Source organism: Annulohypoxylon truncatum (genome assembly GCF_022578515.1).
Source record: "Annulohypoxylon truncatum strain CBS 140777 unplaced genomic scaffold F4807scaffold_7, whole genome shotgun sequence".
NCBI lineage: Eukaryota > Fungi > Ascomycota > Sordariomycetes > Xylariales > Hypoxylaceae > Annulohypoxylon > Annulohypoxylon truncatum.
Window position 1 is genome coordinate 459,486 of NW_025953793.1, and position 13,440 is coordinate 472,925.

The 13,440-nt window shown below is 48.1% G+C and overlaps 5 protein-coding genes across 5 annotated transcripts; 2 read left to right on the forward strand and 3 right to left on the reverse strand.

The window, feature by feature from the left end:
* Positions 1-804: 804 nt before the first annotated feature.
* Positions 805-3,072, reverse strand: F4807DRAFT_365397 (uncharacterized protein). Its single transcript, XM_047995621.1, has 7 exons — positions 2,582-3,072; positions 2,468-2,477; positions 2,321-2,411; positions 2,219-2,271; positions 1,666-2,151; positions 1,364-1,617; positions 805-1,301 (listed from the first exon to the last, which is right to left on the reverse strand). The coding sequence occupies exons 1-7, from the start codon at positions 2,683-2,685 to the stop codon at positions 1,121-1,123; spliced, it is 1,179 nt and encodes a 392-aa protein (XP_047856803.1). The 5' UTR covers positions 2,686-3,072; the 3' UTR covers positions 805-1,120.
* Positions 3,073-5,435: 2,363 nt separating this feature from the next.
* Positions 5,436-6,797, forward strand: F4807DRAFT_365418 (uncharacterized protein). Its single transcript, XM_047995622.1, has 2 exons — positions 5,436-5,743; positions 5,807-6,797. The coding sequence occupies exons 1-2, from the start codon at positions 5,614-5,616 to the stop codon at positions 6,559-6,561; spliced, it is 885 nt and encodes a 294-aa protein (XP_047856804.1). The 5' UTR covers positions 5,436-5,613; the 3' UTR covers positions 6,562-6,797.
* Positions 6,798-6,930: 133 nt separating this feature from the next.
* F4807DRAFT_415455 (kinase-like protein) lies at positions 6,931-8,708 on the reverse strand. The gene has a single exon (XM_047997045.1). The coding sequence runs from the start codon at positions 8,462-8,464 to the stop codon at positions 7,034-7,036; it is 1,431 nt and encodes a 476-aa protein (XP_047856805.1). The 5' UTR covers positions 8,465-8,708; the 3' UTR covers positions 6,931-7,033.
* Positions 8,709-8,752: 44 nt separating this feature from the next.
* F4807DRAFT_365453 (DUF185-domain-containing protein) lies at positions 8,753-10,703 on the forward strand. Its single transcript, XM_047995623.1, has 3 exons — positions 8,753-9,071; positions 9,121-9,390; positions 9,449-10,703. The coding sequence occupies exons 1-3, from the start codon at positions 8,889-8,891 to the stop codon at positions 10,598-10,600; spliced, it is 1,605 nt and encodes a 534-aa protein (XP_047856806.1). The 5' UTR covers positions 8,753-8,888; the 3' UTR covers positions 10,601-10,703.
* A 5-nt stretch (positions 10,704-10,708) lies between these two features.
* Positions 10,709-13,416, reverse strand: F4807DRAFT_415459 (lung seven transmembrane receptor-domain-containing protein). Its single transcript, XM_047997046.1, has 8 exons — positions 13,012-13,416; positions 12,919-12,952; positions 12,687-12,853; positions 12,304-12,626; positions 12,214-12,254; positions 12,088-12,162; positions 11,792-12,034; positions 10,709-11,732 (listed from the first exon to the last, which is right to left on the reverse strand). Exons 1-8 carry the CDS (start codon positions 13,084-13,086, stop codon positions 11,023-11,025), a joined length of 1,668 nt encoding a protein of 555 aa, XP_047856807.1. The 5' UTR covers positions 13,087-13,416; the 3' UTR covers positions 10,709-11,022.
* Between the last annotated feature and the right edge of the window lie 24 nt (positions 13,417-13,440).

A 13,440-nucleotide genomic window follows, 5' to 3' on the forward strand; every position in this document is an offset into this window, starting at 1 on the left:
TAGACAATGGATGCTTGCTCCAAGATATTAAGGTACTTGACCACCTAACATTAAATTCACCTAGGTACCTAAGGGACATGCATTGCATTGCATTTATTTTGATTGTTGACACAGTTTCACAAGCAATCTGCTTAGCAGGTACCTAGGCATGTCAAGAAAACAGCTAGTATCAAACCGAGCATTGATGGACAAGTAGGTAGCAGTAACTTGGTTATATGCTGCCAGGATCATCCTCATAAAGCCATGTGCGCATCCAATTCTCACCTTCAGGTATGATATCATTGTATGTGTATTTGAGAAAATAAATATATCTAAATTATGTAAAATATTTCTTAAATCTTTTAAATAAAACCTGTCTATATATCATCCCTTTGAACATGTAGCTATATGTAGCTACCTTACATAAACAAAATATAATCAACTAATTAATATCTTTATATAGGTATATTTGATAAGTATAAGGCATTGTACGTAGTACCTTATGCCTTGTGTAAAGTGAATGGGTAGACGCTCCGTTCTTTCCATGATCTATTAATAAACTACCGATATTAGCGCCTTGAGCTACGATTAAACGGGACCCAATTCCATGGTCTCGGGTTCGACGTGGGGGTAACAATACGTACATATGCAACAGGGGGAGCTACAAGGATTACATATCTACATAAGCACCATAGATCAAGATAATATAACATTCATGTGATGAACTAAATGTTACAACTACCATGTAAAGGTTATTTGGTACAAGTTCCTAAGACAATATATGTAAAAGTCATGCCTCATGATACTCATGGTCTTCATAAGAAATGATGAGAAAATCCTCTAATTGACTAGTAGTACATATTGCAAGGAATCATCTCAGAATGACCCTTAAAATAATTTTGGCTCTCGTGATTAACACGATCCCAGACCGAGGTATCTTGAACTCCAGATACTATCTTTCCACAGGTAGCTTGGGATTCAACCCCTCAATCCTTAGACATTACATCATGGACACGCAGTTCATCTGCGATAAGTGCAAGTGAAAAAAACATGCAAAGAAGTGACACGAGAGAAACGATAGAGTCATTCGCCCTCAACATTTGTTGCAACAGTCATAGCTCCTGACACTTACAAAAGCTGCTTAATCATCATACTCATTTCCCTCAACTTCGAGCGTAGAAAAACGATTTTGGATCTTGGGTGCGGTGATGTCCCCGTTGAGTTGCGGCCTCCAGCTTTTGGTGAGCATATCTTCCCGAGGTATTGTCAATGGTTGGTCACATTCATCGTTATCCCAGCCAATCTGTAACCCATGATATTCACTATGTAAAAGCTGTTAGATACTGCTACTTTTTGGTCCTTGAGAATACAGAGAATAACTTACCTTCGGCTCATCATACATGTCCTAGCATAGATAGCTAATTGGATAGAGTTGGTCTTAATATGGCAATCATCATCGATCCAGTCAATATTGATGATGACAAGACGATGAATATGTTCGAGATCTTGCCGAATGCGGTCCTCTGTTATTCGCGATCTGCATGCCTTCACAACTAGATTTCTTGTAGTTCCGGATTCGGCCTTGTTAGAAATGTAAGAAGGGATCGTGTACTGCCTTTCTGACCATCTTAGGGGGACCTATAATATGGTTAGACCACTGAATCAAGGATGATCAACTTCACTAACCTTAACATTGTTCACGTAGAATCCTCTCTTCTTTGAATGTTCAAAGAAGCGTGCTGCACTTTCGTGGGATACGAAAGACACAATGGCCATTCGCCTAGCTGCTATCATAGTAAATTCGACTAGGGCTCCACCACGGATAGCGCTGGTTACGTCCCAACAAGTAGCGCCGACAGGAATACCTTCGAGCACAACTGATCTCTTGGCTTTAAGGGGATATATATATTCGCGGTGATCATTGCTGTTTGACTTCTGCTCTATGGTATGAATTGAATTAAATGATGTAATGTGCCGCTCGCTGCGAGAATCAGTATTTGTAGGACTGGGTGGGTAGGCTATGTTGGATTCGGCATTGTCGACTCTCTCATGATCAGATAGTACTGAAATAACCTTTTGCTGCGAAGGAACATGAGCTATCTGGGGGGAAAGGGTTGTTCGCGCTCCCAGAGATACGCAAGCCGACGAATGGGCAGTGTCCTTGGCTAGATTCTGTGATAGTTTAATCCTCAGGTTTAGTTATCTTGGTAGATAATATGCACAAGTGGAATAGACCTACCCAGACATGCTCTGGGGGCATTCCAGATGCCAGAAGGTTGTGTACAAGATTTGCTATTGGAAGGTCAGAGCAAATTGGACTTGGGACAAGATCAAACTATACCGTATTGATTTTGTATTTGGAGAAACCCGTCATACTCATTTTTTGGGAGACACACGACAGAGTCTGATTCTGGACACTCATTGGTAAACCGCTGGGATGCTTGATTAGGATGCTAAGGATCTGGCTAGATTGTAAGTGGCAGCTTACCACATTGGCCCTGGTTAGTGTGTTAGCTTTGTGATACAAATGCAGACAAACATAGAAATATCTTGAAGAGTCTTCGATTATACTGTCAGTCATAGCAATGTGGATAAAACCTACCGTCTAATGAGAACTTCTAGATTTCTTTTCTCGATTGCGACAAACTGAGGTAGAGACGAGGTCTCCGCCGGGAACTCCTCAGCAATCTCAGTGGAAGTCTTCATGATGCCAGAGTGTTAAGCTAGGCAATGATTTCAAAAGTAGTAGATCAGTGTCGACAAATAGAGGGCATAATGAAATAAAGAGATGGGGGGTTATTGTTTAGGTCTAGATTTTATAAAAAGGGGGGAAAGACTAACAAAAGTGAAAGAGCCGTGGCTGTGAAGAATTCTGATGATATCAAACACGAAAACAGGAACAGTGATCGGAAATTGGGGGCACGGGATGATAGCTGGGTTCAACTCATGGTAATCGAGGATAAGATGAAAAATATTGGTCGAACAGGACGTGGTCGAGCTGCACCAGTAAAATGGATACGTCTAAAATCAACACAACATACTGGAGGACACAAGAACAGGTATCCTGCTACTTACCTGCATAGCAGTAGGCAGGTAGATGAAGTTAGAGAGTGGATGTCATGTACTTAAGTAGGCAGGTACCTACGTATAGATGGATCCAGTTCGGTTGACCCTGTGAGCCCCCACGGCTTTAAATTTAGAAATCGTGGGGTAATTTTGCGCTAAGGAAACCTTAAATTCCACCAGGTTAGTAGGTACGTACAACTCCTAATTCTTCTAGTAGAGGTACGCCTCAAAGAAGTCCAGAGTAGTCGGTTAACTGTACGTACCTATGCACAAAGCAGCGCGTTGACTTTTGAAATTATAATATAAATCCAAATTCTGTACACTTGTCTCAAGCCTAAGAATATTGTTAGCATGTATCAATGTGCTCAACTTGTGGTTTGAATAGCATACAAGCGGATTTCATTGTGACTTAATATTAGGATAAGGAAGTACATCATGGGATGTGTTAACTGCAATGGAAGTAGGTGTGATATGTTGCTTACCTACCTACCTATATCGAAGACTTTGATCTGAGTTATTTCCATGATTTCCTAGTAACCACGAGTGGAAGTTATGATCTAAACTTTTTATAAACTTCGCGAACTGTTGAGTTTGTCACTAAGGAACACGCTGACACTATAGCAAACGCCAAGCGAGTAAACGTTATATACAGCGGGCAGCAATTGGAAAAGCTTATAAGTTATTCATCTCATACCTACCTAGCAGCATGAGATAGCTGACTACAGTTAGATGGTGTTTGTATCAATCAATCCATTCTACAATGTTTAAGATTTCAAGAGGATTCAAACACACAAACAAACAAGCTTGCTGTTGCATAATACACGCATACAAAATGTTTGATCTTAGAGCTACCATTCAAAGGCGACGTCTACGACGTCTTGGCTTACTGAATTAGTATGCAGGATCTCCAGGCCCTGAGAACTGAACCCTTCCTTAAAAATTGGGGCTGTTCATACTAAAATAGTGTTAGAGCTGTCAATTGGTAGGGTTCGGACTTCTTGTACATTGGAGAAGCTCAAACTAACCAATTTCAAAACAGAAAATGTTCCGACAAGTTGACGGTGTCAGGGCTGTTTGGTATGAGGCTGACAGGCTATTGAGCGCCCTGTCTTGCATTGTAGCGGTGCATTCAAGTATGTGAGTTTCGGCAAACATGTGGGAGCAAAGTTCGGCACTCCAGGTTTACTATTATGTTTTTACATTTGATTTGAAGCAGCAGCAGAACTGTGTGGTAAAACAATACGAACAATACGAGCGGCAAGCTGAAGAATTGTCAAGATGATTGACGCGTTGGTAAAGTTTACATGACGCTTTCTAACTTTTACCTTTGCGGGTATGTAAAAATGGCAGAAACCTGTCTATTTTTAGTTGCTGAGAAAGAGCACTTGAGCATTAAACGTTGCTGTTGGACCCACTCGGACTCACCCGACCTTGGATTTGACTTTCAAGTGACAGAATTGACATGTTCTAAAGCCTAACGTGTTGATGCCATCTTATTTGCACTTCGTAAATATTGTCAGGTCTATGGACGTAATAAGCGATTTTGGAATATTTCATATATTCAGATTCAAGAACAGAGCCGACCATCCTCTTAACACCTGGGAATAATCCAAAACAAAAGGGAAGAAAAAAACAATGCCGTCAGATTTCAGGGCAGCCAGGGTAATCATGGTACAGCAGTACTGGATTTGGCTATTGCAGTGATTATCATCTGAGATTCAGGTTCTGGGCCTGCATTTCTTCCGGGTACACCCCCCTACGCCACCACTATGGATCTCACTAGCAACCACTGGTTGCCTACTACCAGCAGTGTACCAGTTGCTGAAATGCAACCCGATTACCGCACCTGCCGGGGCCGCCAAACCGCTTTGGGTAGAGCGTTCCGTGTTACGAAGTGCGCCGCTGCTGCCAATACTTCGTGTTCATGGCAAGCATGGCAGGCATGGCCAAGCATAGATCAACCCCGGCCAATAGAATCTTCTACTCCAAGGGCTTAGCGGGAGAATGCCAGAGTACTTTCGTACCTAGTGAACCCATCATTCATCTTTCCCTTGTCCTGCTTCCAAGGTTGTCTTCTCGCATCCTCGTCTCTTTCCCAACTTTTAGAAATCAGTTCACTCTTCGACGAATTGATGCCATCTCATCATCGTTGAATCAGTCATTCGCTTTAATACTGCCACATACTTACAACACTCGCTTGGTTTTGCAATAATTTACTACCCTATCTGCTCTTGAGTTAGGGGAAGTCCGAGTTGTTTACTGCGTTTAGTTTTGTTGCTTTCCTTCGGTATCCACACGTCGTGTCAAGCGGGAGGGAAAAAAAATAGGGGAATCGAGCATACGAGACGGAAGGGAACCTGCGAGTCAACAGCCAACAAGCAACAGCGTTATCCTGAATCACCTCAATCAATCGACGTCGAAAGAAAAATAGACAATCATTATTGTTATTGATTCTTGAGAGCGTTCATTTATTTGTTTGTGGCGTTTTGTTCCCTGCATTTATCTCGAGTCGATCGAACCATCGCATCCTCTCTCCGCATTCCACCACCTGAAACAACAACAACAACAATGAAGGGAACACGAAGTCTTGGTCAGCTCTTGACCATTTCCCTCGCCTTGGCCCCTATAGCATCTGCCTGGCCAGGTTGGCTTCCGGATTTAGATACCCTCGTTGTCCGACAAGATGATAGCTCGTCGAGTATGTGTTTATGTTTTGAATGTTGTATACGTTAGGATAAAAAAAGTACTGACAACCGTAAAGCACAACAAGTCGATGCCACATCCACAGCCACAACCGATGCTGCTACGTCGACTGATGCGACTGATAGTTCAACCGATCAAGCCACTAGCACCGCCAACAGCAAAGACCCGCAGACGACGAACCTTAACACGGCCAAGATAACTTCAACTGGCACGGGCACGGGCTCTAGCGGGAGCACGGCTACCGGTAACAGCACTACTACCCGCTCAACCTTCGATGCGCAAGATGGAGCTGGCGGCGTTGCCATGATCACGCCTGCCACTACTGCAGGAACGACGCTCTACAGAATTGGAGACACGACCCCAATTACCTGGGTTTGGAATTACACCTCTCTCCAAGCGTCGCCGACCGCTATCGACGTCCTTGTATCGTGCTCCACGGCTTCGGCTACCTGGACCTTGACTCAGAACATGACTTTTGAGCCGACTGCCACATTCAAGTGGGATACTAAGAACTACTCAGAGAGTGCTGTAGCCAGCCCGTTACTAGTTGCCATGTACACACTCCTTGTCCACGATTCCGACTCATCTCAGGACGCTACCGCCGAAGCCGGTTACCTTGCCCCGTATGACGGTTTCACGTTCGGTCTGTACACATCCCGGCCGTACCAAGATCTCGGCGAGTGGAAGTGCGCGACGTGCAGTGGTGCTTTAGGAGAAGCCGACCGCCAAGCCTTAGGTTTTGCCGTTACGATGAGCCTCATCACCATCCTTAGCTTCACGTGGTATGTGACAGGATTCGCTACGTTGCTGTAGTCGCAATTCATTACATCCTTCAGGTATTCGAGCAGTATATGAGGAGACGGTTATTTTCTGAATGCACATATTTTGGAGATACGAGACAGCATCTTAATGGACAACTATTTAAACACGGTAATCTGGGATTCAGGATATAACATCATGTAGTGGCGTTTTTTGAAATGCGTTTGCAAGGGCTGAGGTGGGAGGGATGCGTTCTTCTGGCAACGGATCGAAAATGGCGACAACTTATTTTAGAAGTCTTATGGCATCGGAAGGGTTATTTTATCATCGACTACATAGCTCTTAATGACACAACCACACACACCTAGTCAGGTTCAGGTTAAAATTCACGATCATTCGTAGCCTTATTACCATTTAATCTGGTATCATATAAATGTAATGCCTAATGTGGTTTTGGATTCTCGGTTTTTTTGCATTCATCCAAGTTCGTATCTTCTCGTAGATTTGGTAAATGACAAATGACCCATCAAACCATCCTCAACGCAAACCCGCCGCCTCGTTCCTCTTTCTCCCTCGCCGCGAATATCCCACTGAAGTCCACGGCACCCAGTTCGGCCGCCTTCTGACCCCTGCCCGGCGCGTTCGGCGTCGACCGCCTCCTCCGCCGCTCCTGGCCCGCCTTGCTGGGGAACGTCGGGAACATGGCCTCGTGCTTGGGCTTGGGGTCCTGGCGGAAGTACTCGTGCTGCAGCATCTCGCGGGCCGTGGGCCGCCGGTCCGGGTCGAGCGACAGCAGCCCGCTCAGCAGATCGCAGCCGGCCGTCGTCAGCAGCGGGAAGCGCGCGCGCACGACGGACCCCGCGTGCGCGGCGGACGCCTTGGGCAGACGCAGGTGCCGGGCGTTGGGCAGGCGCCGGAAGCCGGGCCACGAGTCGTCGGAGGGGATGCCGCAGAGCTCGAAGATCTTGGTCAGCTCGTCGGCCTCGGTCTTGCCCTGCAGCAGGGGCTCGCGCGTGAGCAGCTCGCCGAAGATGCAGCCGACGCTCCACATGTCGACGGCGGCGCCGTAGGTCTTGGTGCCGAGGAGCAGCTCGGGCGCGCGGTACCACAGGGTGACGACGAGCTGCGTGAGCTTGGGCGGCGGGGGGTCCCCGACGTAGCGCGCCATGCCGAAGTCGGCGATCTTGAGCTGGCCGCGGTTGTTGAGCAGCAGGTTCGACGTCTTCAGGTCCCGGTGCAGGATCCAGTGGTCGTGCAGGTAGGCGACGCCGCCGGCGAGCTGGAGCAGCAGCGTCTTGACCTCCGACGCGAGGAAGGGCTCCGGCATGTCCCCGAGCACGGACATCAGGTCGTGCTCGAGGAACTCGAGGACGAGGAAGACGTTCTCGATGCGCGAGGTGTCGTCGCCGACGACGACCTCGCGCAGCTCGACGATGTTCCGGTGCGAGCAGTCTTTCAGGATCTGGATCTCGCGGAGCCCCGTCTCGGGCAGGCCCGCGGCGTCGTTGGGGTCGATCTTGAGCCGCTTGAGCGCGACTACTTTCCCCGTCTTGATCTCCTTCGCCCGTGCCACCCAGCCGTACGCCCCCTCCTCGATGTCGTTTAGCTTATCGTAGTTCTCGACGCTGCGCGACTTGCCCCAGGTGCCGGCCTCGAAACGTAGGAGTTTTGCATTATTATTGTTGTTGTTTTCTTCTTTTGCCCCGCCGCTTTCCTGACCTTCTCCCTCGGGCGTTAGTTTCCGTCGTTTCGCGGGCGGTCTGTCGTCTTGGTTCTGTTGTTGCTCTTGCGCGGCTCGTAGCTTGGCTGCTTCGGCTTCGGCTTGAGCGCGTTGTGCTTCTTCTGCCTTCCGTGCTTTCTCCGCTTTTAGACGCTTCTTTTCTTCCTTCTCACGCCTGATTTTGGCTTCGTACGCTGCGTCTTCTTCGGTGTCCGCCCAGCGAGATTTGCTCGCCATGGCGTCGATGGCTCGATGGTAGGAAATTAGGTGGATCGATAAGAGGCGGTAGGCTGTGTTGTCATGCTGATGTATCCTCCCAGGAAATGAATTGGCAGTAGAAAGTCCAATTATCTAGTATATATGGATTAGAAAGCCAGACATCCGCATATTTTATTTACTGGTTAAAACGCGGACCAGATTCATAAAATGGTAGTTGCGACGTAGGAAGTGTTTGCAACTACGTAATTGGTAACTTTTTATATTCGGTCAATGCTCGGGGCTAAAACTAAAATTTCAAGCTTGGAAGCTTTCTCTTCTCAATTGGGGAAACAGCTTAGACCTCGAAATTTGGTACTTCCCCATGCTAAATCGGGCTATATTCAATTTATGAATTCCATTGTCCATAATGAATTAACGAATTTCTCTAATTGACGATCTGAAAATGAGATCAAATGTGTTGAGAACGGCTCAAGGAGGGCTTAGATGTCTGTCAAGACGACAAGTCTCTCATAAACCCAAAGTTGCACATCAAAGCTGTAGGAGTTTCATAGCGACACCCTCATATAGGGAAGAAGAAAGAAAATGGACGACACCTCTAGCTAAACAATTGACCGAAGCAATTAATGTGAGCTTATTTTCATAACCTCGTATAACCTGATACTCATAGTGCATAGACAACAGGCCCAATTCCTTTAGCTAGCTATATGCGCATGTGTCTTACATCGGATACGGGCGGATACTACACGGGAGCTATAGAAGAGGGCCGAGATCAGTTTGGCCGAAAAGGCGATTTCATTACCTCACCAGAAATATCACAGATATTTGGCGAACTCATTGGTATCTGGTTCATTGCAGAATGGATGACTCAAGGCCGGCCTCAACAGGGCGTGGAGCTCATCGAAGTCGGTCCTGGTAGGGGGACGTTGATGGATGATATGTTACGGGTGAGTATACCTATGCCTATGCTGCAATGATAAAACATGTAAAGCTAACGTCCGGCAGACCATGAGAAATTTCAAGGATATGTCTTCCAGCATAGAGACCGTCTACATGGTCGAGGCAAGCAAAGAGTTGCGAACTACCCAGAAAAACCTGCTCTGCGGCGAGGACGCCGTAATGACAGAGTCGAAAATAGGCTGGCATAGCACATGCAAGTACTCCGGCCTGCCCATCGTATGGACGGATTCCATCAAAGCCATCCCCCAAGACCCCAACAAGACGCCTTTCATAGTGGCTCACGAATTCTTCGATGCCCTACCTATCCACGCCTTCCAAGTTGTTGAAGTACCGCCAAACCAGAAACCCGCGCCGACGGATAGCAATGCTACTAGTGTCTCCATCTCGCGTCCCGGCTCCCCATCCACCACCGCTTCATCCCCCTACCAATGGCGCGAAATGGTCGTCTCGCCCACGCCCCAGGGAACAACGCATGCGGACCTCGGAACGCCCAAGTCGCAGCAGCACGAGCCCGTGCCCGAGTTCCAGCTAACCCTCAGCCCGACCACGACGCGGCACGCGCAATACCTACCCGAGACGTCGGCGCGGTACCAAGCCCTGAAATCCACTCCAGGCGCCCTGATCGAAGTATGTCCGGACGCCTCCCTCTACGCCGCGGACTTCGCGACGCGGATCGGGGGCACCACCACCACCACCTCCTCCTCTTCTTCCTCCTCATCCTCCGCCAAACCCCAACCCTCCGGCGCAGCCCTGATCCTAGACTACGGGCCCGCCGCCACCATCCCCGCGAACACGCTGCGCGGGATCCGACAGCACCAGCGCGTCTCACCCTTCGCGTCGCCCGGACTCGTCGACCTGAGCGCCGACGTCGACTTCACCGGCCTTGCCGAGGCCGCGCTGCTCGCTTCGCCCGGCGTCGAGGTCCACGGCCCCGTCGACCAGGCCTATTTCCTCGAGACCATGGGCGTGCGCCAGCGCGCCGAGATGCTGGTTAAGAAGCTCGAGCAGACGCAGGACCAGACCCAGACCCAGACCCGGGATACCGAGGAGAAGAAGAGGGAGATCGAGCGTTCGTGGAAACGGCTCGTGGATCGCGGACCTGGTGGTATGGGTAAGGTGTACAAGGTCTTGGCTATCCTGCCCGAGAACGGGGGTAGGAGGAGGCCGGTTGGGTTTGGTGGGGATGTGAGTGCTTGATTAAGGGGCATTTACATGTAAAAGGGGTGGTTGGTGAGGAATCGCTTGTACAATATCTACGGAAGATAAAAGGCAAACATTGATTAGACCTGAATATATAGCACAAATGTTCCTGGTCAATCCATATTCGTATTAAATCGTTGCATGGCATATTCCTAATATTGGTTACAATTCAAAGTTCTTTTCGTACCTTGCGCTACCTCATGCATGCAATGTACCTTAAATAAAGCAAGGCCTACCACCCTTTCAAGCGACCGATTCGTGCCGATCAATACCCTACCTCGATAGGCCTTCCTAGGTATTTTCGGTACTTCAGCATCCAACGCCGTCTATAATAGTACAGTAACGAAAGCGGGTAGCTCCAGATACTACAGTTGATACCACTCCTGCCTCGCCTGATTTTCATAGTTTGGAGAGCGGGTTTAATTCTTCTTTCCACTAACAAGCTTTGACCCCTCACCTCTTTCTTCATCATCCTCCTCTTCATCGTCATCATCGTCGTCGTCTTCGTCATCATCACTGAACTTATCGCCATCTTCGCCAACCGCGAATATCGTCTCTCCATCGAAGGAATCCCGCGGCGTCTCGGGTTTCGCTGGGGCTCTGCTCTGTAGCGGTTGCGGTGCCGTAGAAGTAGCGTTTGTTGTCGGTGCCGAGCGCGTTTGGGCAACCTTGGTGCCAATGTGTGCTTCCTCGTCATCGTCCGAGTCGTCCGGAGCACCCACGTCAGCAAATTCGAATCCTCCGTCCTCATCCTGGGCGATTTCGTCACTCATCGCGAACCGTCTGTTATTCGCCGTAGGTCTCCACACGTACGCGATCCAGACTACATCAGCGAGATAGACCAGGTTCGGCCATCCGTCAATAACAAACCACCGTGACTTCCAGTGGAAAGGAACGTAGTCCGGATCAGATGCCGAGGCAAATGAGAAGGAGTTGAAAAAGAAGAAGCCAAAGGTAACAAGAATGCTGATTAGGATACACCACCAGAGCTTCTTGTACATGGTTTCTTTGACGGTCTGCTTGCGCTCGCGCAGGTCCTTAAGCGTGAAGTTGAGCGAGTTGAGCGTCCACACGTAAAAGGCAGTCAAGGTGCCCGCTAACGGAAGTACGATGAGGAGAAGCCAGGGGCCTGAATACAAAATTAGCATAAGTATATTGTAAATCACGGGTTGGAGGCAGGGTTCATACTAGCTGTATCCGGAGAAATGAGCAGACTGGTAATGGCGTAGCCCAATCCGAAGATGAAGTGAGCAATCGCCAACCACCTAACATATACCATCGTTTTTCCCAAAGAAGGCTTTACAACGCCGTAACCCATACACACAATAAGTAGTAGGAAGAAGGAGAACGAGTTACGGAAGGCATTGAGAATAGCCACCAAGACTAGAAGAACCTTGGCTCCGATGTTGGAACCGTTCCTATTCAAGTAATCTGTGGCTAATGGTTAGACATATATTCTTAAGGGGGTGGTGCGATCAACTTGCCATAGAACCCCCAAGTCATCAACATCTCGACACCCAGAAAGACAAGAATAGCTGTGATGTAGTTCTGCACGGGTACTACGGCTAGGTTAGTTTTAGGGAGAAAAGGGTGTGTTTCAAATAGCTTACGGATGTCATATCTATGCTGATAGTAGAGGAAGCCCCAAAATCTGGTTGTCGTCAGTACAGAGTCCAACATAGGAGAGCCTCAAAACATACACGGCGACTAGCGCATAGACGATGGTAATTCCCCCATAGAATGGAAGTTTAGGGATCTGGGTCGCGGGAAGCTCGCCATATGCCTCTCGGAACTCGACGACTCCCATATAATCCTTCGTGTTGAAACCATAGGCAGCAACACAATAATATCCCGTCTTCTTGATGGGGTAGTTGATGGGCGGCGCGGACTTGAGGTGAACAGCTTGGGTCAGAATAAAATTCTCTGACTTCTCGGTCGCGTTGGGGGATAGAATCCATTCGCCGATATCTGTGTCGTTACACAGACTGGCTCGAACATTCTCTTCGTCGCAAATGAGTTCCTTCTAATTCTATTATCAGCCTCGTGTCCTAACGTTCTGACCGGTAGACATCGGTAACCGTACTTGAAGCGCGTCGGGATTTGGGTAGACCCCGATCAAATCTTGGTCCTTCCATTCAAATATGACTAAACTAACGATAGGATCGTCGTCGCCTTCGACAGTCTTGTTCGGGAATACTGTGAGGATGAAAGGATCTACCGGACCACCCCATGCACTTCTGCTATACATGCCTGGATACGGCAGATCAGTAAGGTTCGCGTAGGCGATCGTTGTGCATTGGGTAGATCGGACATACCGGCACATTTTTGCTGATTCTCTTCGGTATCGTCCTTGATGGGGGAAATATTAGCTTAAAACTAAAATCGATAGGACGGCGAGGCTTTCGTACTATCTTAACTTCTAATGCTCGAGCCGTCCATAAGGACGTGCCCAGAAGGACTAATGTAGATAACCAGCTCTTCATCTTGGGTTGGTAGACGTTTGTTGTCGCCGCGCAAGGCAGCCTCGGCAAGTAAATCTGTCCTCGCTATTCCGGATTTCGAATACGTTTACCGAATGCAACACAGAGGCAAATTGGAAAGCAGTTCGAAGCTGGACTAAAACAAATTCAAAGTCCAGAGAAGCATGAGGAGTGATGTGGGCAGGTTAGACGTGGTTAAAAACGGTTCGCGGGCTGAAAAAGATATCTCCTAAGCTTCATGTGCATGGATGATGAATGTTTGCTCCAAGTTTCGCTATGGTTTATCAGTTTTATTAGAAACTGAGCAGAGCCACTTCCAGGTTACTTTCGCAGCTAATGTTAGGCGCATACGTACAT

Bases quoted from the DNA above. Each gene is read 5' to 3' on its own strand.
- F4807DRAFT_415455 (XM_047997045.1), bottom strand. From the start codon at position 8,464: ATGGCGAGCAAATCTCGCTGGGCGGACACCGAAGAAGACGCAGCGTAC.
- F4807DRAFT_365418 (XM_047995622.1), top strand. From the start codon at position 5,614: ATGAAGGGAACACGAAGTCTTGGTCAGCTCTTGACCATTTCCCTCGCC. The intron at 5,744-5,806 runs GTATGTGTTTAT...ACAACCGTAAAG, and splicing joins ACAAGATGATAGCTCGTCGA to CACAACAAGTCGATGCCACA.
- F4807DRAFT_365453 (XM_047995623.1), top strand. From the start codon at position 8,889: ATGAGATCAAATGTGTTGAGAACGGCTCAAGGAGGGCTTAGATGTCTG. The intron at 9,072-9,120 runs GTGAGCTTATTT...CATAGTGCATAG, and splicing joins AATTGACCGAAGCAATTAAT to ACAACAGGCCCAATTCCTTT. The intron at 9,391-9,448 runs GTGAGTATACCT...AACGTCCGGCAG, and splicing joins TGATGGATGATATGTTACGG to ACCATGAGAAATTTCAAGGA.
- F4807DRAFT_365397 (XM_047995621.1), bottom strand. From the start codon at position 2,685: ATGAAGACTTCCACTGAGATTGCTGAGGAGTTCCCGGCGGAGACCTCG. The intron at 2,152-2,218 runs GTAGGTCTATTC...AAACTATCACAG, and splicing joins TGCCCCCAGAGCATGTCTGG to AATCTAGCCAAGGACACTGC. The intron at 1,618-1,665 runs GTTAGTGAAGTT...ACCATATTATAG, and splicing joins TCTACGTGAACAATGTTAAG to GTCCCCCTAAGATGGTCAGA.
- F4807DRAFT_415459 (XM_047997046.1), bottom strand. From the start codon at position 13,086: ATGAAGAGCTGGTTATCTACATTAGTCCTTCTGGGCACGTCCTTATGG. The intron at 12,854-12,918 runs GTATGTCCGATC...TGCCGTATCCAG, and splicing joins GAATCAGCAAAAATGTGCCG to GCATGTATAGCAGAAGTGCA. The intron at 12,627-12,686 runs GTACGGTTACCG...TAATAGAATTAG, and splicing joins CAAATCCCGACGCGCTTCAA to AAGGAACTCATTTGCGACGA.